Source organism: Pocillopora verrucosa, chromosome 6 (assembly GCF_036669915.1).
Source record: "Pocillopora verrucosa isolate sample1 chromosome 6, ASM3666991v2, whole genome shotgun sequence".
NCBI lineage: Eukaryota > Metazoa > Cnidaria > Anthozoa > Scleractinia > Pocilloporidae > Pocillopora > Pocillopora verrucosa.
The window spans coordinates 24,044,590-24,065,661 of NC_089317.1; the positions used below are offsets into that span (position 1 = coordinate 24,044,590).

General features: G+C 39.1%; 5 protein-coding genes across 13 annotated transcripts; 1 reads left to right on the forward strand and 4 right to left on the reverse strand.

Annotated features, from left to right (window-relative positions):
• The first annotated feature begins 18 nt into the window (after window positions 1-18).
• Window positions 19-3,706, forward strand: LOC131770283 (potassium voltage-gated channel subfamily A member 2-like). Of its 3 annotated transcripts, none has more exons than XM_066167984.1 (3): window positions 19-43; window positions 1,253-1,351; window positions 2,102-3,706. In XM_066167984.1, the coding sequence occupies exon 3, from the start codon at window positions 2,363-2,365 to the stop codon at window positions 3,620-3,622; it is 1,260 nt and encodes a 419-aa protein (XP_066024081.1). In that variant the 5' UTR covers window positions 19-43; window positions 1,253-1,351; window positions 2,102-2,362; the 3' UTR covers window positions 3,623-3,706. The 3 variants fall into 3 exon arrangements, with proteins under 3 accessions (XP_066024081.1, XP_058941984.1, XP_058941991.1); XM_059086001.2 differs by lacking the exon at window positions 19-43 and adding an exon at window positions 1,067-1,171; XM_059086008.2 differs by lacking the exons at window positions 19-43; window positions 1,253-1,351 and adding an exon at window positions 1,379-1,572.
• An 847-nt stretch (window positions 3,707-4,553) lies between these two features.
• Window positions 4,554-10,816, reverse strand: LOC131770320 (caldesmon). Of its 3 annotated transcripts, XM_059086041.2 has the most exons (8): window positions 9,851-9,881; window positions 9,456-9,524; window positions 9,300-9,373; window positions 8,482-8,589; window positions 7,272-7,517; window positions 7,048-7,175; window positions 6,316-6,385; window positions 4,554-4,691 (listed from the first exon to the last, which is right to left on the reverse strand). In XM_059086041.2, exons 3-8 carry the CDS (start codon window positions 9,333-9,335, stop codon window positions 4,620-4,622), a joined length of 660 nt encoding a protein of 219 aa, XP_058942024.2. In that variant the 5' UTR covers window positions 9,336-9,373; window positions 9,456-9,524; window positions 9,851-9,881; the 3' UTR covers window positions 4,554-4,619. The 3 variants fall into 3 exon arrangements, with proteins under 3 accessions (XP_058942024.2, XP_058942031.2, XP_058942018.2); XM_059086048.2 differs by lacking the exons at window positions 9,456-9,524; window positions 9,851-9,881 and adding an exon at window positions 10,798-10,816; XM_059086035.2 differs by lacking the exon at window positions 9,456-9,524 and having other exon boundaries at window positions 9,851-10,069.
• LOC131770298 (diacylglycerol O-acyltransferase 2) lies at window positions 10,381-13,679 on the reverse strand. 4 transcript variants are annotated; one of them, XM_059086019.2, is made up of 4 exons: window positions 12,861-13,673; window positions 12,134-12,353; window positions 11,455-11,618; window positions 10,381-10,960 (listed from the first exon to the last, which is right to left on the reverse strand). In XM_059086019.2, exons 1-4 carry the CDS (start codon window positions 13,327-13,329, stop codon window positions 10,806-10,808), a joined length of 1,008 nt encoding a protein of 335 aa, XP_058942002.2. In that variant the 5' UTR covers window positions 13,330-13,673; the 3' UTR covers window positions 10,381-10,805. The 4 variants fall into 4 exon arrangements, with proteins under 4 accessions (XP_058942002.2, XP_058942008.2, XP_058942011.2 ...); XM_059086025.2 differs by having other exon boundaries at window positions 12,900-13,669; XM_066167985.1 differs by having other exon boundaries at window positions 10,873-10,960; window positions 11,406-11,618; window positions 12,861-13,678.
• A 513-nt stretch (window positions 13,680-14,192) lies between these two features.
• LOC131770372 (diacylglycerol O-acyltransferase 2-like) lies at window positions 14,193-17,184 on the reverse strand. Its single transcript, XM_066168688.1, has 4 exons — window positions 16,700-17,184; window positions 15,926-16,145; window positions 15,449-15,615; window positions 14,193-14,987 (listed from the first exon to the last, which is right to left on the reverse strand). The coding sequence occupies exons 1-4, from the start codon at window positions 17,127-17,129 to the stop codon at window positions 14,833-14,835; spliced, it is 972 nt and encodes a 323-aa protein (XP_066024785.1). The 5' UTR covers window positions 17,130-17,184; the 3' UTR covers window positions 14,193-14,832.
• A 778-nt stretch (window positions 17,185-17,962) lies between these two features.
• LOC131770649 (2-acylglycerol O-acyltransferase 2) lies at window positions 17,963-21,007 on the reverse strand. 2 transcript variants are annotated; one of them, XM_066168635.1, is made up of 5 exons: window positions 20,932-21,007; window positions 20,097-20,521; window positions 18,959-19,178; window positions 18,399-18,565; window positions 17,963-18,165 (listed from the first exon to the last, which is right to left on the reverse strand). In XM_066168635.1, the coding sequence occupies exons 2-5, from the start codon at window positions 20,386-20,388 to the stop codon at window positions 18,011-18,013; spliced, it is 834 nt and encodes a 277-aa protein (XP_066024732.1). In that variant the 5' UTR covers window positions 20,389-20,521; window positions 20,932-21,007; the 3' UTR covers window positions 17,963-18,010. The 2 variants fall into 2 exon arrangements, with proteins under 2 accessions (XP_066024732.1, XP_058942347.2); XM_059086364.2 differs by lacking the exon at window positions 20,932-21,007 and having other exon boundaries at window positions 20,097-20,757.
• Between the last annotated feature and the right edge of the window lie 65 nt (window positions 21,008-21,072).

Here is a 21,072-nt window from a genome sequence, read left to right on the forward strand (position 1 = left end):
TGATAGAATCAGAGTAAAACCGAATGGGGAAGGCGAAACTCTGGTAACTATAGCTTATTTTCACGGTGTTGTACATCATACGAGGCTTGTGGCCGGAGGCCTTGACTTCCTCTACAAGATGAAAACCGCGCGCTTCGGGTTTGCGATGAAACCTTTTTTTATTTCGCGATCGCAGGTGCCTCGCCATTATAGTGGTGTCCACTAATCGGCTGCCCCCTTTTCGAGTTACTCCGCTACAGATCCTTGGCTTATTTTTTTTAATACTCCCAAGCCGCCGGGTTTGACGAATTTCTCGGTTGAGTAAGACTTGTTTCTAATCGCAGACACAAAAATCACAATTATGAAAGAAATTACAATTTCACAGGTTGTGTTGGTGTCAAAGATTAAGTGCGAACGAAAACAGCGATCATAGCGACATGGCCAGCAAATTTATGGGACCCAGCAAGTTCATTGATCAACGCAATGGACGAAAATAGATAAATTCATAAATTTTTAAATCGGCATCAATCGTCTTCATAAATATTATTTTTTGGGAGGAATTTCCTACAAGAAATACTAAGTGCGCGTCTTGTGATTATGATCCTGAATGTTATGTCGTTAGATATTCCTGTCACTTGGCTATCAACGCACTTCAATGGAGTGTTAATCCCAAGAGTACATGTCAAGTATCAATCACTACCCATTACGAGTAACGAGCGATTATTTCTCAGTTCATGGTTGGTTAAGCATTTTGAGCAAATTTTACACCTCTGTAATAACGTCCTATTTCTACTTTCTGTTACGTTTGGTTTTTTCAGCTTCCAAACAACCCTGTAGTCACCTGCCAACTCTGTCCGGCATTTATGCCATCATCTCCTTGCCAAAATGCGCTGTCTTTTCTTATGGAATCGTTTCCAATTTTCTTGCTTAAATACATGAAATTTCACGAAAAATAACGTGAAAATGCAAATTCATGTGATTCGTGGTATGAAATTACCTAGAATGATTCATGTTATTTGTCCGGCGGCAATTTGACTAAGCTTCTTATTAAGTAACTGCAGTCATTTTCTGCCGTTTTCCAAAATTGAAAAAACAACAACGCCCAAATCCATCAAGGCTTCAGGATCATTCGATTCAACGCGTATCCTACCCAGAGACGCGTTCCTATAAGTACACATCCTTCAACAACAAGGTATATTTAACAAGCTTTTCCTTAACCCGTTACCGGGGTGCTATCATTTGCGTTAAGGAACTTTCCTAATTTTCATTACAGATCAGTTCAGCCCTACATGACCATGATCAAATATTAAAGAAACTTGAAGAAAAGCAATGTTTGAATATCGTAATTGAGGAACTCAAAGCTCAAGTTGTGGTAAGACTATTTTGCGTCAATTTTAAACAAAAACAGTGTATGTGGAGGAAGTGAGTAAGGATTTCGACATAAGAACACGGGACGAATTTTTAATTAATCAATTTTCCCTACTGCTCTATGGAAGCTTTGAATAAATCTGTGGTATACTTATTGTAGACGTTAAACAAAGCCATTTTAAAGATGTAAACGTAATTTTCACACGCCACACAGAGCGAACACCGGTGAGTTGAGTCAAATTTATTGTACATGATGTGCAAACTCCTATTTCACCGACTCGTACTCGCGATTTTCTACGTCGCATTGTTAAGACGATCTTATTTTCAAATGCGGAGAAATGGATAAAAAATGTCTCTTTGGTCAAATTTCAATTCTAAAGAGTTAGACTTCGCAATAATTTACCCACCGCGCTGCGATGCAGATATGTCCATCTACAATAACCTTTTTTGAGTGAAATGCTCGTGTAAAATAAAATAAACCCAAATAATTTGTGAATAGGGTCACAGTATATCGATTGAAGAACAACAAATGTTGTGGTTTGGTGATAAAATAGTGTTTTTGAAGTACAGGTGTCATTGAATTTACACATAGGAACACTAGAAAATCACGCTTTTTAACCTGAATTATGCATTAGCCCTTTCTATAGCGACTTTTATAACTCAAACAAAAACCTTATCTTTTGAAAATGGCCATTCTAAAGCTACAAGACGAATAAATCACATTTTGACATCACAGGATTTCTTTTCTTTGTAGCTCCAAGCGTTGAAGAAGAGCTACGAGAATGATGCATAAATAATTCATGCGACACTTCTACCTTAAACATCCAGCGAGCGAATAGCTAAGTGATGATGGCAAGGTGCGTAACCTGCTCTGGGTATGTTAGATTGTTTACTTTCAAGCGGTCTATAAAATGACTCATTTTCTACGTGAAATTTCCATCAAATTGTAAGCTCCTGGCTCGCACGTCGCTTTGGTGCAGGGTGCACCTCCAAAAGCCATATCATAGCGTTCAAGATGTGCTCTGTACGAAGCGTTATCTACGACGACCGTGTAGTGATAAACGTAAGCGGCATGATATTTGAAACGCGCCAGACGACGTTATCACGTTTTCCAGACACGCTCCTGGGCAACGAGGAGAAGCGAAGCAAGTTTTACGTACCGGAATTTAAAGAGTACTTCTTCAACCGCAATCGATCGGCCTTTGAGGCAATCCTCTATTATTACCAGTCCAGTGGACGACTCAGGCGGCCGGCTGAAGTCCCGATGTGTATTTTTAAGCAAGAAATTGAGTTTTTCGAACTGGGAGATGAAGTTTTGAGTGACATTCGACTAAAGGAAGGGTATCTGAGTATAAACGAAAGTCCACGAGAACTTCCTAAAAATAAACTTCAGCGCAAAATCTGGGAACTCTTTGATCAACCCGACACGTCGTTTGCGGCATCGTGTTTAGCCATATTTTCTGTCAGCGTTATCGTCGTGGCAATTGCAGTCTCTATCGCAGAAACTGTACCCTCGATAAGAGAAAAGAAAGCCGACTTCGCTAATTTTGCAGACACCGCAGAGGAGCCGGTCTGGAGCGAAGACACCTGGTTTCTTCTAGAATTAGCTTTCAACACTTGGTTTACAATCGAGTATTTAGTTCGGCTGTTCACTTCCCCGAACAAGTGCAGTTTTTTTACGTCGATTTTGAACATTATCGACCTGGTGGCCATCGCTCCGTTCTATGTTTCGCTTCTTCTCACCAAGTCCGAAGCAAGCTCAGTGGCAGCGCTACGAATATTACGGATCGTTCGAGTTTTTAGAATCTTCAAGCTCTCCCGTTATTCCAAGAGTCTTCAGATAATTGGGTATTGCGTGTTTGAGAGCTTCAGAGAATTAGGGCTTTTAATTCTGTGTCTGTTTTTCAGTGTGATTGTTACAGCTAGCCTTTTGTATTATATCGAAGTGGGAAGTGACAAGACGGATTTCCATAGTGTACCTGCAACATTTTGGTTCTCAATACAAACCATCACAACAATAGGATATGGAGACATGGTACCTCACAGCCCTTTAGCAAAACTTATGTCGGCTGCTTGTGCAATATTTGGCGCGGTGACACTCGCACTGCCCGTCCTAACATTTGTATCGAATTTCAATACTCTTTATTACAAGAACATGTTGGAGAAGGACGAGGCTCGTGAAAATCGCGAAACATCAGAAGCCGCAAGCGAACTGGATTCACTATTGAACAACAGTGAAGAAATCCCTCAAAGACATAATAAGTACTACAGATAGTAGTAATGAAATTAGCGCCGTCAAAATATAGGGGACTTTCAGGAAATAACGCATTGAATTTATTAAAGAATTTACGATGAAAAAGTACTTTATTATCATTGAGGTGTAATGCATAAATTATAACGTTTAAACTTATCTTCACCATGAGTGATCGCTCGCAGAGTTGAGCGATTGCAATATTGTTTTTGGTTCGTTCTTCGTTTCCAATTGAAACCTTCCATTAGGCTGACATGAAAAAGTACAAAAGGAGTTCAAATTGATGCTCCGTTTGCGACCGCACAGGGAATTTCACTCTTGTGGTTTCATTACTTTGAAAATGCGTACATTAATGGCGAGTAAACCGTATGCAAAACAATGTCTTGTTTTGGCAAAGCCCAGTAGGTTATCTACCTGAACCGGATAGAGAACAAATTGATTTTACCGACTGGTTAGAAAATCTGTCCATCAAGATTAAGGCAAGATTGTTTTCCTTTTTTTTTTCAACCCAATCTTTAATTTAAAGAACAGTCGTGCCAATTCATTTTCTTTGCGTACGTTTGAAATGGCAAATGGCAAATTAACGAATTGGGAATTAATTATACCACTAGCTGGTAAGGGGTGAAATTTTTATCTGGAAATAGTGCTCGACGAGTCAAAATTAATAGCAACTCTGGTCAAGAGCAAAAAAATAAATTATGATCGTCCAAACCCAGCAGTTTATAGAAGAATTACGGCTTCTGTATGTTCCATACCTTTTTTTCCACATAGAAATTTAAAATCAAACTATCAGTAATTTCTCATGTATAAATAATGCTTTCTGGCAACATTTATAATGCTTTCGTCGTAATAAGAGAGAATTAATGATTTTTTCCCCGTGAACAAAACAAATTCTCTTATTTGATTCTGGGAGATCGTGCGTGGGTACAAATAACTCCTCTAGAGCTTGTTATGACTGTGTACTGAGTGCCTTCTGAATATTTACCAACACCTTTAAAATAATCCTGCACAAATACGTTGGTTATTTCATAAGAAAGTCCGAATGAAATCCTCTGGTATAATTCTGAAATCTCTTGTAGTCTTCTTTCATTTCCTGCCAGAAAAAGAATTGTGTAACATTTAGGATAAAATTTGTATTTTTATTTATATTTAATAAATCTTTCAGTGTAAACAACTACGTTCAAATTTAATCTGCTTCAAGAACTGTGAGTTAATATAAAGAGGGCTTTGTTTTGGAGTTTCTTTTCGCGAAATTTCAGCTTTACTTCACAGCCTGAAAAAAAAAAAGACTGCAACCACAGTTGTCAATTCTAAATGAATTACATCCTTTCTGCTCTGTAAACGGGTTCTTGAAGCTTGTTGCATATCACAAACGAAATTTTGACAATTTTTTTACTGACCGCATCAAAATGTTTTAACAGCTGGTTGAAACTTTTCAAAATAAAATGAATTTAGTCTTGATACTGAATTTGAAAGTTATCATCTGCAGTTGAAGAGCCAAAGGTCTCTATAAGACAAAGCACGGCATTGTTAATGTTAAGTAACAGGTAGAAAGTATTTTACATGTCTGAGGGCGGCTAGTCACGATATAAAGTTGCCTATATGTGATGTGTTACGACCTGCAAAATTCTTCTCACTCGCTTGCAACACAAGTTCAATTGATGGCAGATAAGCCAATTTGCTTCCTTAAAGATTTGAAGCAAGAACTCGAAAAATCTTATCGAGAGAGACTAGGATCTTGCTGTTATTGGTGGCCGGATATGTTGCAAGAGAAAAGTGCCTCTCCGTACGCGCTTCTCCGTACGCTAGAAAGGCGAAAAGTGAAACGGCATGCGTGGTTCAAGAATGAAAACATGTAAATGAATTTTCGTTTTTCTTATCACGTATAGATCCGTTTCCTTTTAAAAAGTGTTATAAGAAAACTTTTTCCGAAAGAAAGCGGGGTGTCGAGCAAGCTCCAGTAGATTTCGAGTATGTAGGTAAAATGGAGAAGGCGTGAAGACTATCACTGGCCCCATTACTACTGAAGAAGCTGACGAACGATTAGAGACGACTCACACAATGATTGGAAACGTTAAAAAGCGTATTAAAAAGTCCACGACTAAGTAAATTTTACAACTAGATGTCTCTTCAGCCATCTCAAACAAAATTCTCAAAATTGGAAATTATTATTAAAAAATTGTCTAAGAAAGAATGCGAAACGATTAGCATTAGTATTTAAAAGTGTAATGAAATTTGGTCTGGAATCACACGCTAATCAATGTATTTCGAAAAATGCGTTCACACTTTGCGAATTTAAATTTTTGCGGATTTCACGCTTCATCGTCGAACCGCACCACGCACAATTAAAACCCGCAAGAAGGCCGCCAAATTTCCTACCAGCAGTTAAACGAAAACCTCCACCTGCAAATCAAGTTTCAAATCGGATTCTTGTATTTGGACCTACTCGGAATTTTCATCGATGAATCAACCACCAGGTATCATCCCTCTGCATAACTCGACATGTTATAAAATTTGAGAATATTAGCTATCTTATCCCTGTTAAGGTTTTGAAGCTTAAATTGCCAATCCCAAATTGAAATTAGTTTTCCACAGAAATTTTCGTCACCTCAAACCAAAAATTATCCGTTGCGGTAAAACAACAAAAAAAAACCATTGACAACCACCGAAATAAAACTGCCGCAAACTTTTCGCGTCACTCAGTACTTAACACTTACTTGAAACAAATTCTCTACTTTGAGCTTTGCGTCGTTTTCAGCTTCTAAATTTCTTTCCAACTGATCAATCCTGGAAAAAAAATTGCAGCACAGGATTAGAGCCCGCATTATTTCGGGGCAGCGCCTGGTGCAGATATCATGAGCTTCTTACAAACGAAATCAAATGCAGCTTAGTTCAGGTTGCCCGCCAATGAAGACCGCCGAAAAAGGAGGCGGCGAAAAATGGTGGGAGAGTCGGAAGGACAACCTACAGATGATATTTGTCCCCGATTTCGTTCGTCTTCCGTAATACCCAATCAATATACGCCATCTCCCGCGCTCTTTCCCTTCCCGCGCCCCCCCCCCCTCCCCCACAGAAAAAACACACGGCCTATTGTTCTGTTTTCATCTTCTATATGTAAACGCTACCCCCTCTCCCCACCCCCACCGCTTGCTTTTAGACGAATTTTACTCAACTCAACCTTCTAACAGCGTGCACATTTTACCAGCAAATGGGTAATGAGAATATTCAAACTGATCCCGTAGAAGTTGTTTTCTTGATCTAGCACCAAATTCTCGCAACTATTTTACAAGAAAATGTGTAGCAGCTAGAGGGGAGAATTAACAATCAGTTTTTGAGAGTTGAAAGGTCAGCAGGGGCACTACAGCACGGTCACGTGTTCCTTTAATGAAACTGATGGAACGTTTAGAGACTCAACCAAGAACTTCGAAATCAAATGACGTTGTTTGTACCTTTGATTGAGTTCATTCACTTTGTTCTGGTGGACCCGCGCAACTCTTGACGCTTCTGCGGCAGATTTTCTTTCACATTCTAGTTTTGTTTCTTCGATTGATTCTTGTCGACGACGCTCGGCATTTTTCTAGAGAAAACCAAAGTTAAAGTATTTGTAAACACTGTCATCTAGTCCTTGAACAGATACTGAAGAAATAAACTTTACGTAAACGTTTAAAATTACCCTCGCAACTGCAAGTGCTTCACTAACAGCCAGTTCTCTTTGAAGGGCTGCTTCGTTTCTGAGCTTTCTTGCGAGCGTCTCCGTAAGATTTTTCAGAGCTTCCTGTTTGTTTTTCTCAGCTTCTTCAGCTGCTTTTTGCAAAGCATCACTCTTTTCTATTTGAAATCTTTCCAACGCCGAGCGAGCCCGCTTTTTTTCTGCGACCTCACATCTGTACCTAATTTCTGCCATTTGTTCCTCCGCTTGCTGAAAAAAAAAAAATTTAACCCTATAATACCAGGAGTGACCGAGAGAAATTTGCTCCTTTTCATACCTCCACACTTTTTGAAGAGAAAGGTGAAAAGAAGATCAAAAAAACATAAATCAAGGAGATATTGTTTGATTTAACACCAAATTCTCAAAGCTACAATTGTGAGAATTGTATAGCAAACAGTAAAGAGAGTTGATACTGAGATCTTGGGAGGAAGAAGTTGTCCTTCATACAGTAATATCACCAAACTCAGTGGCATCTATAAAGGGGGTAAGTTTCTAAAGAAACTGTGGTGCTGCATCAGTGGGAGAGAATAACAGGGTAATCTACTATTATCAACTAAGTTGATGATGAAAATTGGCCTCCGTAAAGAGTCAAAAAGTTGACATTTTGAGTGTTAGTCCTTCATCAGAGCGATTGACAAAGGGATAGCCCTTGCAACGTCAGCTCTTAAACTCTTTATGGTGGCCAATTTAAGTTATCAACACAGTTGATAATGCCAAATTACTTAGTGGCAACTATGTTAATGATGACCTATAGATTTTGAAAGAGATAATCTAACAGTTTTACATCACTCAGTGGTTGCAGAATGACACCAAATAACATTGGATATTTTTAGCACATTTGAAGACATCTCTAACAGTAAGGTTGCTCTTGCCTTGGGAATCTTAGAAGGCAATAAGTGGCGCTGAATCTTTCTGTATACTTTTTCAAAGCAGTGATAAAAATCATCAAGTTTTTAAAGCACACTTTTAGTTATAACCTTTCAAAGTGATACTTAGTGTTGATCATGATGTCTACATAAAAAAATATTGCCTAAATAATTGGATATGCAACTACCTTTATGTTGCCACCCATAAGCCTTGCTGTTCAACAGTTCCCCTCCCTTCACCCAACAAAGTGTTTGTCCAAAGATTATATGGCTAGAGAGAGACTCATACATGTGATAATGTCATTTACCAGTCTAGCTTCCTCCAGTGCACGATCTCTCTCTCCCTCCATCTGTTCTTTTTGCTCTTGGAGAGCTTTTTTCAATTCCGCACGTGCTTTTGCTTCAGCTGCAGCAACCTGTTGTTTATCCAGAACATTCAAATTTTTTTAATCAACACTAAAATAAATAAATATATTGAAATAGGTACTAATTTGATTAGAAAAAAATTAATCAAGAAAAACACTCCGAAAAATACTATAATTTCCAGGACAGAGAGGTTTTTTTTTCATAACTTTTGATTAGCTATTTTGAATCTGTCTAGCACGATTTTTGAAAGAATCCTGTAATTTTATCCTCAGGAAGGCTGAATAGCCAAACCTTGTTGAGCAAAAAAAAGTTTTAACAGTCAAGACACCTCTAATTGCATTTGGTAAAGCTACATTGTAATTCCTTAATCCTTTATACCCTAAGATCAGTATGCACATTCTCCATATGGTTTTCTGTACATTTAGGCCTAGGGTGCTGACAAGGAGATTTTGCTTAACAATCAAGAGCTCCTGTACTTGTTGATCATTTCCAATTTACTCTCATGGTCTTAATGTGTAATTCAGGAGTGATACTGTATGGAGAAATTAAATGCTGGTCACTCTTGGAATTAAAGGGTTAATATTAGTGAGTTGTTTTAGAAGAAAAGCATATCACTCATTTTAAGGGAACAACAATTCTCTAAGTTTCAACAGAAACAAATATATATGAAGGGACAGGGAACACCTAAGCTGTTCTGTGCGAGTAAATGATTCTACAGAAACCCACTCTGTGCTGTGGACTGTGCTTAACATTAACTTACAGCTTCTCGAACAGCTTTTCCTTTATCTTCTCTCATAACTTGTTGTATTTCATTTAAAAGTTCTGTTCCAATGCCTACCGACAATAATATACAGGGTCATTTAGTTTATAATAACAGTATCACTTGAAGAAGAAGAAAATGATGGATATTTCAAACCTTCAGCCTGAAGGCTTTCCCCTCAAATGAAGCCTTTCAAAAATTATTTAATTTCTTTCTCTACTGTCACTAAAAGGAACAGATGTTTGTTTCTATCAGCTACGTTAGTAACGCAATGTGAATTGGACGCCGTCGAGAAATTATGAAGCTGACATTTAGAGCTTTAGCCTTTTGTCAGAGCTGTCATCCTGTCATTTAGCATATCACATTCGTCGTAGTGTTAATAAATTACTCGCTCTGAAACGTCAGCTTCATTCTCTTTACGGAAGCCACTAATCACATTATCAACTCAGCTGATCAATAGAACCAAATTAGTGATCAAGTAATCTAGAACAAAATCACTAAGCTGGTTGGAAATTTCATACTCATACAGAAAAGGAAATATCTATACTTACACACGATATTTGTGTGTGTCACCTTCTGTGTTTTTAACGTTGTCCTGCCATTAAGCATTCGTTCTAGTGTTATCAAGGGATTTCCAGACGCCATCTTTGTTTCAAGTTTGAAAACGTAACTATGCGACCGCGACTTGCTTTCCGCCCCAGTCTCACTCTCATTTTTTCCTGCTCTCCAGGCGCGCAACCGACCCGCGCAACCTATTCTAGTTTGAAATCGCGATTATTAGTATAGACTCGAAATTTTTATAATGTGGGAGAAACGCTATACAACATTCTTCTTTAAACTATTCTTCTTTATGCATTCTTCAAATCTCGTTCGCACGAATGTGGACTGGCTGTTTAGGTACATGTACATAAAGAAGTCAGTGAAAACAAGCGAAATGGAGATCTTTTAATGAAACTCGCGCTGAGAAGGGTTTACTTTCACGCTCGAGATCAAACGCTTTAGATTGACAATGCTGATAGCATAATAATAATTTTTTCAAATAAATCATCAGCTTATAATAGCTCTTCATTAAAGACTTCTAAATACATTCTCGCTAAACTTGATTCGAATTCTATGCTAAAGAAGCACAACCTTTGTAACCTCCTCGTACACAAAAGAATATCTTCGAATTAATGCGACAAACGACTGAAAGCGGCACACTGCAAGAGTTAAATTCTTGCTAACTGCTGCAAGCGTAGTTGTTAAACTCTCTCCATCTAAAATTCATCGGAAATATTTACCGCGATTATCTCAATGAAATGCAAGTGTGAAGTTGAGGTTTACAATAGGCAAAGACAGGAAGCTGTGAGAAAATCGGCCAGTTTTAATTGTTCTCTGTTCAATGTAGTCACCATACACTTGCCTGGCAAGGTCTTTGTGTGAGAGGATAAAAAACAGAAAAAAACAGAACGAAACAGACTTGATTTACTGATGCTGGAACAACACTTTTGAGGCTTACTTTCATAGCTAAATGATCAATAACTCTGAAGTCCCTGTTGGATGATACTTGTCCTTATTTTTCTCGTACAGATCGGTAAGTGCTTCTAAATATTGCGCGTGAAGTTGGTCTATCTCTTCCTGTGTTGGGTTGGCAATCTTGGTCACAGGAACAGGTGATCCCACTGTGTAATAGAAAATTAAAACCGGTACTGAATAGATCGTCTCCTCAAAACAAATAACTACTGAACTTATAAATGCCACTTATGTCAATTATGATGAAGGCAGAAAGAACTAACGGTCCTTCCACAGTTTTTGAAAAAACGTAGAAGTTATGACTACCAAATGACTGTCGTAATAGTTTCATGCTAGATCAAAAGTATTGTTTCACCTCCCAACTTAAAAGCGCTTTCCAATTGGAGGGAAGAACGTATCACGTGTCATGAGTCAAAACTCACAAACTCCCTCTAAATAACTTAAACTTTCGACTCAAACATGATGGGGAAATGCACCTTGAAATCGGGGCAAGTTTGTGCGCCACTCTTCTACAATTTGTTCTATTTTTTGAGCTTTGAAGTATAAGTACGTCACATCGGGGAACATTGAAGGTCTTAGGGAAACAAAACTCACTGTTTCCCTTGTGGCCAGTCATTAAGTGCTTATCAAGATTTCTGCATACCAACAACGTTGATTGGAGATCGTTTTGGAAGAAAGCAAGTTCCTAAGCAAGAAGTAAAAGACCTGAGCCAACGCTGAAATCGTGAAAATTGAGAGGATCTACTGCCGCCAATAACTTGATAAATATTATTTTGTCCAAACCCAAAGACAGGGACGAGATCGGACCTGAAAATGATAAACATTTCCATCTGATTACGATTCGTCTCAAAACTCTGAGTGATGGAGAACTGAACAGTTACAACCAGGAATACCAATCCAGAGGGTACCTCTCAAAAATTGATAAAAACTAATGGTAAAGATTAAAAATAAATGAATAAATATGCGAATAAATAAAAAGCTGAAAAATGCTGAATAACGGAAATCAAGGAGCGTAGTTCAGAAAAGGTTCACGTGTCTGCGAATTCCTAAGAGGCAAGAAACTTCCTTTTTACCCCACGAGTTTGAGCTAAGTACGAATTTCTATTTCGCGTCAGGCTTTTATAAACCATCCGTGTCGTCGTCAGATTTACTTATTGGTGAAATCAGATAAGACGTGAAAAAGATGGATCCCATAAAGTTATAGGCTGGACAATGATACTTTGGAAATACTGATAATCGAAATTACAGTGATAGTAAATCAATGAAACCTTTGGTAATAGACGACTTTCCAACTGATAAGAAACTCCAAGTCTTATACACACCCAGTTTGCAAAGCCAGTTTCATGAATCCTTTCCGCCGTTTTATTATCAGTGCGTAGCTGTCAAAGCCCATTTCACGAATCTCCGCTGCTCCTCCCACAACGATGACAACCGAGTGTCCCGCCCCCTTCTGCGTCAGATTGTATTCCAAGCTGTGACGTGATACATCGATTACGCCAAGGGCCATCAGAATATCACGGTATAACAAGGCTTTAAGGATTGCTGCACCAAAAAAATTCCGGAAAAACAGCAAACTAGAGATAAATATTCTTTTGCCTTTCTGTATCTCTTATATAAGAGTTACAAGGGTGTAGTTTGGCCACCTAGTGTCTGTCAGGAGTTTCACTTTAGGCACAGTCGGGATATAAAAAAAGGATGGGCCGAGAATTTGAGCCCATACTTTTTGTACTCTCTGAAAAGCTGACGAAATATTGATTTGAAAAGGTGTTTTAATATTTGAGTTAAAGGATTATGAAGAAATCGAGGTACGATCCGTGATCCAATAGTTCACAAGTCCAGAAATACAGATTTTACACCGAAATGTTTTGTAACAAATGACCAAGATTTAAATGGTTGAATATTTTTTCAACAGATCAGTTGTACGCATATTTCCGAAAGTAGAAAGGAAGATAAATTAATTCCCAGACGAAACACAAACTGTAATAGTAAAATTACTGTAAACTTTTGACTGTTTCCTTAAAATTTTCAATCGTAAAAAGTCAACCAAACCTGATCGATAATATGGCGCTTCGAGTTGATTTAGAGTACCTGATGTCACGGACAGATGTGGAATGATTCCGGGGAACTTGTCACTAAATCCACATGCTTCTGTATTCAATCCTATCGATGCTCCTTCGGTAAAAGCTCCATGGGGATGATATCCAAAAATGTAATTCTTCTGTGGATCGAGGTCGCTAGTTTTGACGAGGGTAATAGGATAGTAATCCCTCATGTACTTGAAAACAGAGAGCCTTCGTACAAAGTTTATAAAAAGATCTCTTCCGCCACGTTCTGGGGTTTTCCACTCAACAAGATACGTCCATGATAAATAGAGAAGTACAACCGGCCATAAGGGTGTATAAAAAAATATTTGGTAAAGCGTAAGGATGCCCAGTACGTGAGTGCCTCCTAAGAATCCCACAAAGTACAGCAGTGCTATACTCAAATATTGTAAAATGTAGTCGATACTTGGAGACATTTTTCGAGTTTTAGACCGAAACGGACAGCTCTATTTGGCATTGCGTGATGCTTGTCAAGTCTAATGAGAAGAACATGAAGATATCTTATACGTCATAGCTTGCGTTGATTGGTCCGTCCATTGTAAATATTGAAAAATTCAGGAACGTTGGAATTGAAACTTTACAGTTGATAGGGATCAGCGGAATGTCTGGTTTATATCCTCGCTATTCTGCCCTCGGAGGAATCGTAACAAATGCCATGAATAACGGCGTTTTACTGCTATTCTCAGTATTATCCTTGGAGGGTTCCATTTGAGTTACAGTTAGAGGTGGGATATGAAAAGGGAAGAACTGGGAACTTGGTTCACTACTTTTTCGTGTTGGCTGGGAAGCCATTCTTTTTACCAATTTGAGGATATAATTTTACATTTGAGTAAAGGAATACGGATACATCGAGGAACGATCAGTAATAAACTAGTCAATTAGTCCAGGGATACCGATCTTACTTCGAAATGTTTTGTTACAAATGACCAAGAATGAAATGGCTAAACATTTTGTCAACAGATCGGATGTAAGTATATTTCTGATTAAAGAATGAAAGAGAAATTAATTATTTGACGAATTGTAAACGTTGATGGTTAAATAAACGAACACTTAAGCTGTTTAACTTAAAATTTTCAATCGTAACAAAGCATCAACCAAACACGACATTAAAATGTGGAGATTCGAATCGATTGGAGCATACCTGACTTCGCGGACAGATGTGGAATGATTCCAGGGAATTTGTCATTAAATCCACATGCTTCTGTATTCAATCCTATCGATGCGCCTTTGGTTGCGTCATAACGTGTGTTACTGTAAATAATGATAAATCTGGGAATAGTGGAATTGTAACTTTGCAGTTATTAAGGATTGGCGGAATGTCTGAGTCAAGCATTCTCACAATTCTTGCTACTTTTCCCTGCCTCCAGATAAATTTCGATAAAAACCATGAATGACGGTGTGTGTTGCTTAACGGCATATAGTAGTTGTTTTGTCCCACCTTACTAGACTGTTTGCGAAGAATGCATTTTGTCAGTGAACCCCCGATAAAGCGATGAACCTAATTTTGCGGGTGACATAGGCTAAGAGTTTGATGCCACCCGTGGCCTGCAATTAATTTCGCAATTTCAGGGAGTCTCCCCCCATTCGCTTCGCCACTCGTATGTGTTTAGATAATTTCAAGTAAAGACACGTGAAAAAATCCCGCCATGAGCTTAGAGGCTAGAGAGTTTGTTCATGTATTCCTTCGGTAGTTCGAGGTGGGAAATTTATCACTTACAATATTTCGCACATTCTCGATCCTTATGCACAACAGAACTCACTGCACACCATGGGACCTTTAGGCAAGAAAAATATGGTGGAAATTTCAGAGATTGCGGGTGAGATTTCCTGGAAGAGGGACCAATCAAAACGACTGTAATTTGGTACATTTTGTTGAGGGTAAAACCGAAAAAACTTCAACCAACTTCGTTTAATGTAAATTAGACGATCAACAACTCTGATCTCTCTGATGGGTGATACTTGTCCTTATATTTCTCGTACAATCCTTTCAGTTCGTCTATGTACCGTTCGTGAAGTTTGTCGATATCCTCCTGCGTTGGACACTCAATCTTAGATACAGAAATGGGCGATCCCACTGTGAAAAGGAAAAGTGAAACCATTACTGAACTAACCACTATAGATTTGATGTGAAGAGAAATCATACACTAACAACAGATCTGTTGGTTGCTAGCTTGTGTCGAATGTAATTTAGGATTGCATAGGTCTTTCTTTAGAGCTCTTTTCGATCGAGTGTTGTAACACCAAAACTTAAATAATCGCAACGGCTTCTCAGGAGAAAGGAAAATAACTTAAAGAGCCAATGAGAACTCAAGTTAAAACAACCAAGAGCGCGGGAAAACGCGAGCGACCAATTCGTGATTGGTTCTAGTTTTGCGTCTGATTGGTACGTTAAGAAAGCGAGACGAGTTTTCTGGACCAATCATAGAGCGAAGTAGAGCAAAACTTAAGCTATCTCGGATTGCTTTTGATACTCAATTTGTAAAAAAAACCACCGCATAAAAGAGAAAAACATTCATTAATGAAAAATACGCTTACCTACAACGTTGATTGGAGATCGTCCCGGAAGAAAGCAAGTTTCAAGGCAAGAAGTGAAATTTCTCAACCAAAGCTGAGGTCGTGAATACCGGGTGCAACTACTGCCGCCAATGAAATGATGATAAAGATTGTTCTGTCCAAAGCCGAACACAGGGACAAGATCGCATCTGAAAAATTGATAAACGTTTACGCACTTACTTACAGTCCATGTCAAAACTCCGTGTAATGGAGGATACAGAATATTCACAACAAGGGGAAACAAGTCAGCTGATACCTCCCGACTAGCGACTATCCTTGAAGCGGAGGGGGGGGGGGTGGGGTTAGGTTGGGACGATGTTAGCTCTGAAGGCAAGATAATTCTTCTAACATTTTTCAGCCATCTTACTTTCAGCAGGAACCCATTTCTTAGCTCCTGCTTTTAGCTGAAATTACAAGAGATAAGATGTCAGAAAGATAAGATGCCTGTCTGATACAAACCCAAGTTGTAAAGCCAATTTAATGAATCCTTTCCGCCGACTCATTATTAGCACGTAGCTATCAAAGCCCATTTCTCGTATCTCTGCTTGTCCGCCCACGATGATGACAACCGAGTGTCCCACCCCCTTCTGTGTCAGATTGTATTCCAAGCTGTCACGTGTCACATCAATCACGCCAAGGGCCATCACGATATCACGGTATAACAAGGCTGTTAGGATACCTGAACGAAAAGTTTCCAGAAAACAAGCAAGTCAGATACAAACCGAATAAGCCCCATATGCGTTTGTCTCTTTTCTTACACTGCAACTTGCCTTAGGACTGCTCATGGGTGCGGTGTGTCTACTCGGTCTCATTCCTGCCGTGGGTTCCATTTTAGGTGCATTCAAATGTGTTATATGGAAAGGGAAAAGCTGGGAACTTGGGTCAATACTTTTTCTTGCTCCCTGGTAATTGATGAAATACTTGAATAATTGAGTACATGGAATACAGTTACGTCGAGGTGCAGTCCGTAATCCACTTAACCACTGATCCAGGGATACAGATTTTACACCCAAATTTATTGTTACAACTAACTAAGAATGAAATAGATGAACATTTTGTCAAAAGATCAGTCGTATACATGTTTTTCATTAAATAATGGACAGAGAATGGATACTTGGACGAATCAAAAACTGTAATAATGTCAAAATAGGCAAAAACTTTGGGCTGTTTACTAAAAATTTAAATCGTAATGAAGCATTGACCAATATGGCGATTCAAGTTGATTTAGCTTACCTGAATGCGCGGAAAGATGCGGAATGATTCCAGGGAATTTTTCACTAAATCCACATGCTTCTGTATTCAATCCTATCGATGCTCCCTCGGTAAGAGCCCCATGGGGATGATATCCAAAAATATAATTCTTCTGTGGATCGAGGTCGCTAGTTTTGACGAGGGTAATAGGAAAGTAATCCCTCATGTACTTGAAAACAGAAAGCCTTCTTGCAAAGTTTATCAGAAGATCTCTTCCGCCACGTTCAGGGGTTTTCCACTCAATGAGATACGTCCATGATAAATAGAGAAGTACAACCGGCCATAAGGGTGTATAGAAGAACAGCTTGTACAGCGTAAAGATGCCCAGCAGGTGAGTGCTCGCTAAGAATCCTACGTAGTACAGCAGAACGATGCTCAACGTTTGCAGAATGTAATCGATAGTGAGGGGCATTTTTCGGGTTTCACACAAAAAGAAGCAGTTGAAGTACGCGTAGCATGATGTTTACCCAATCGATGGAAGGAGGAAACATGGTACGTAGTTGAAGCACACAACCAAAAATTCTGGAATTGTGGAACTGTAGATGTAGTTCTCAAGGGATAACGGATAGGCGGAGTGTATGAGCTGGGTTCTTGTTACCTTTCCCTGCTACCGGAGAATTTTAGAAGAAGCGATTAATATAAATAATGAAGTGTGTTGCTTGGACGACATACAACGTTAGTTCTTGCCCATAAAGCTCGATTGTTTGCGAAGGATGTGTCTTGTCAGCGGAGCCTCTAGGCGAACGATAAACCCATTGAAGCGAGTGATGCAAGCCGAGGGTTTGATGCTGCAATGTCGGCGAATCTTTTTCCCGTTCACTTCGCAATTAACGTTGCCATGCGTTCAAGTAACGTGAACTAAGGCCGCGTAAATAACCCGCAATCTGCTTAGGCTACAAAATTGTTTTTATAAATCTTTTGCTAGTTTGCAGTAGGGAAGTTATTGCGTTTCCAACAATAGACTGACGGATGCGGTTTTTAATCAATATTCTGCAATTTCTCTAGCTATTAACTGCAGCCGGTCATTAAAATGGGTTTTATTTTCATTTTTCGGTGACGTGACAGAAAAAAAGAAACAATTGATGCTCTACGGATTCTCAAATCCTACGCACCCTAGGACCCACGATACATCTCATCGTTAACGCGAAAGGATCTCAGCATGAGAAATCTGGTGGGAGTTTCCGCTGGGGGTATGGATGAGTTTTCCAAGGAAGAACAAATAAAAACGACTGTATGTTAGTGACATTTTATTGAGACTAAAAAAAAAACTTCAAACAACTTCCCTTTTAGTAACTAGATGATCAACAACTCAGATCTCTCTGATGGGTGATATTTGTCCTTATAGTTCTCGTACAATTCTTTTAGTTCGTCTATGTACCGTGTGTGAAGTTTGTCTATATCTTCCTTCCTTGGAATATCAATCTTGGAAACAGATATAGGCGATCCCACTGCGGAAAAGAAAATTGCAATGCTACTGAACTACCATTATGCAATCGGCGTGAGTAGAAATCATACACAAAACAAAGGTTTGATGGGTGCTAATTTGGGATTGCATTGGTCATCTTTTTATCATACAGTTTTCCAGTTCATGCTAGTCCTAAATCCTAGAAGGAATGTTCGACTTGTAAATAAAAGTGCTTTCAATAAAAAGAAAACATTCACAAATGAAAAATACGCTTACCTACGACGTTGATTGGAGATCGTGTCGGAAGAAAACAAGTTCTGAGGTAAGAGGTGAAATTTCTGAACCAAAGTTGAGGCCGTGAATATTGGGAACAACTACTGCCGCCAATTATATTAAGATAAAGATTATTCTGTCCAAAGCCAAACACAGGGACAAGATCGCACCTGAAAATGATAGATATCTCCATTTGATTACAGTTCATGTCAAAACTCCGAGTAATGGAGGACTAGGATCTTCTTACTATAACAACAAGAAGTAAACTTATGTTAACAATTATTGGAAGAAAAAAAAAGACAAATGCCAGAAGGATAACAAGGGCGTAGCAAGGGAGGGGGGGGAGGTCCGGGGTGCCCTTGATCTCCGCTTCGTAAGCCTCTTTTGAGCAAACAACCTACAATATTCCGGTGGCGAAAATAGTGAGTACCCTCCTTTAGACACAGTTTGACCCCCCCCCCCCCATGAAAAATCCTGGCTTCGCTCCTGGATAAGATGACTGTAACGTGAGATGAATGACAGTCTTCTGGCTTAAAAGCAGAAACACAAAGTCATATACCAACCCGGTTTGCAAAGCCAGTTTGATAAATCCTTTCCGTCGTTTCATTATCAGCGCGTAGCTGTCAAAGCCCATTTCACGGATCTCCGCTGCTCCACCCACAACGATGACAACCGAGTGTCCCGCCCCCTTCTGTGTCAGATTGTATTCCAAGCTGTCACGCGACACATCAATTACGCCAAGACTCATCAGTATGTCCCGGTATAACAGGGGTTTTAGTATAACTGCGGGAAAAAATCGATAAACAAGTATACGTAAATCAGAGATATGGCTTTAAGTCTCCTTTTTTTCTATGTAATCAGCTGTTGACAGGGGTTCGATCAAAGTTTGCTCAAAAATATTAATTATGTAAAGGGCACCAGCTTGGAACTCTTTGCCAACCTATCCAGCAATCTGAAAACTATTTTACCCTTCCCCTCACGAGGATTGGGAACCGAGTCAAAGTAAAACTGTGAGACAAATTTCAAGGAGAAGTATGCTCCAACTTTTTCTTTCTTTCTCTGCCAAGTTGAAACAAGATTAACATCTTTTTGCGATTTGAGATTCCAAAGAGTAGAAAAACAAACTTATAATAATAATAATAAATAAGTGTAGCCTCTGAACGTACCAGGAAAGAGATCAGAGTATGCTAGAACATAGCAGATTAAGTGGCAAGGGTGCCGGGCAAGATTAAAGATGTCGGCGTCCTTATACTCACGTGAAGATAATTTATGAGAGGTCAGTTAATCTTTGAGATCCCAAAACACGTACGACGTCATGATTTCGCATGTACCTTTTTATGATGGTGATGTGAAATAAATGGCTTTGTGGAACATATTACTCCTTAAAGACTCCTTTATTAATCTAGCGGATGAAGTGAGGTACGATCCTCTCTCCACAAGTCCATTGGTCCAGTGATCTAGATTTTACTTTAAGCAGGAAAATATGCAAATCAACACGAAGTGAAGTCTAAGCTTCATGACGAGTATAAAAGTTGTATAAAATGTATTTCGGGTCACACGAAGGAGTACGACAAACTGCTGAATGCACCACTGATTCATAAATAATAATAGTAGGGTGATAATGTGAAAATTTCATACACAAGGAAAAGAAACGAAACCCAATGAAACGTCAACAATGCCTGTTAAGATATTTTAAAGTACCTGAGGTCACGGACAAATGCGGAATGATTCCAGGGAATTTTTCACTAAATCCACATGCTTCTGTATTCAATCCTATCGATGCTCCTTCGGTGAAAACTCCATGAGGATGATATCCAAAAATATAGTTCTTCTGTGGATCGAGGTCTCTAGTTTTAACGAGTGTGATAGGATAGTAATCCCTCATGAGCTTGAAAATAGGGAGCCGTCTCATGAAATTCCTCAGAAGATCTCTTCCACCACGTTCAGGGGTTTTCCACTCGGCGAGATACGTCCATGACAAATAAAGAAGCATAAACGGCCACAAAGGTGTATAAAAGAACAATTGATACAGAATGATGATGCTCGGGATGTGTGTGGCTCCAGAGAACTGCACCACATGAAGTAGTGTAACACTCAAAGTTTGCAGAAAGTGGTTAAACTTAGCCCTGTTGGAAAACATTTTTTGGGTTCTATGCATAAACAACTGGTCAGAAAAGTAAGAAAGCAACGTAACCTATTTCAGCGTGACCGCTGTTAGCTCTTCCTGTAAGCCTGATGACGTCATAGTTAAGCCGCTTGTCAACAACGGGAAATTCAAGAATAGTGAAAGTAAGGAATTTTGAGGAGTTACGGATCGGTAAGCTTACATCATCATTATAAAATGTTCTCAGTCTTTTCTGGGTCTCACTTTGTTTTTCAAAGCACGTACATTAGCTTTAGAAAATCTCTAATAACCAAATCATCTTGTAATATCCCCTGCGAAGCAGTAGCATCTGTTTCTCTTGAAAACTACCCCCTCCCAAGTAACTGCAAAAGGTAAGTTGAGGCCATAAAAAATAGAATTCGTAAATTTCACCTGTTTTATCGTCACATTTTTAGCTCTACCTCCCCCACTGGGAAGAGCCACAAAATCCTGGTTTCCAGAATCACCCGATTTTGCAAGGGATCTTGGTAGACTGGGCCTGGGGGTATCGTTCGGAAATAATTACGTCACTAA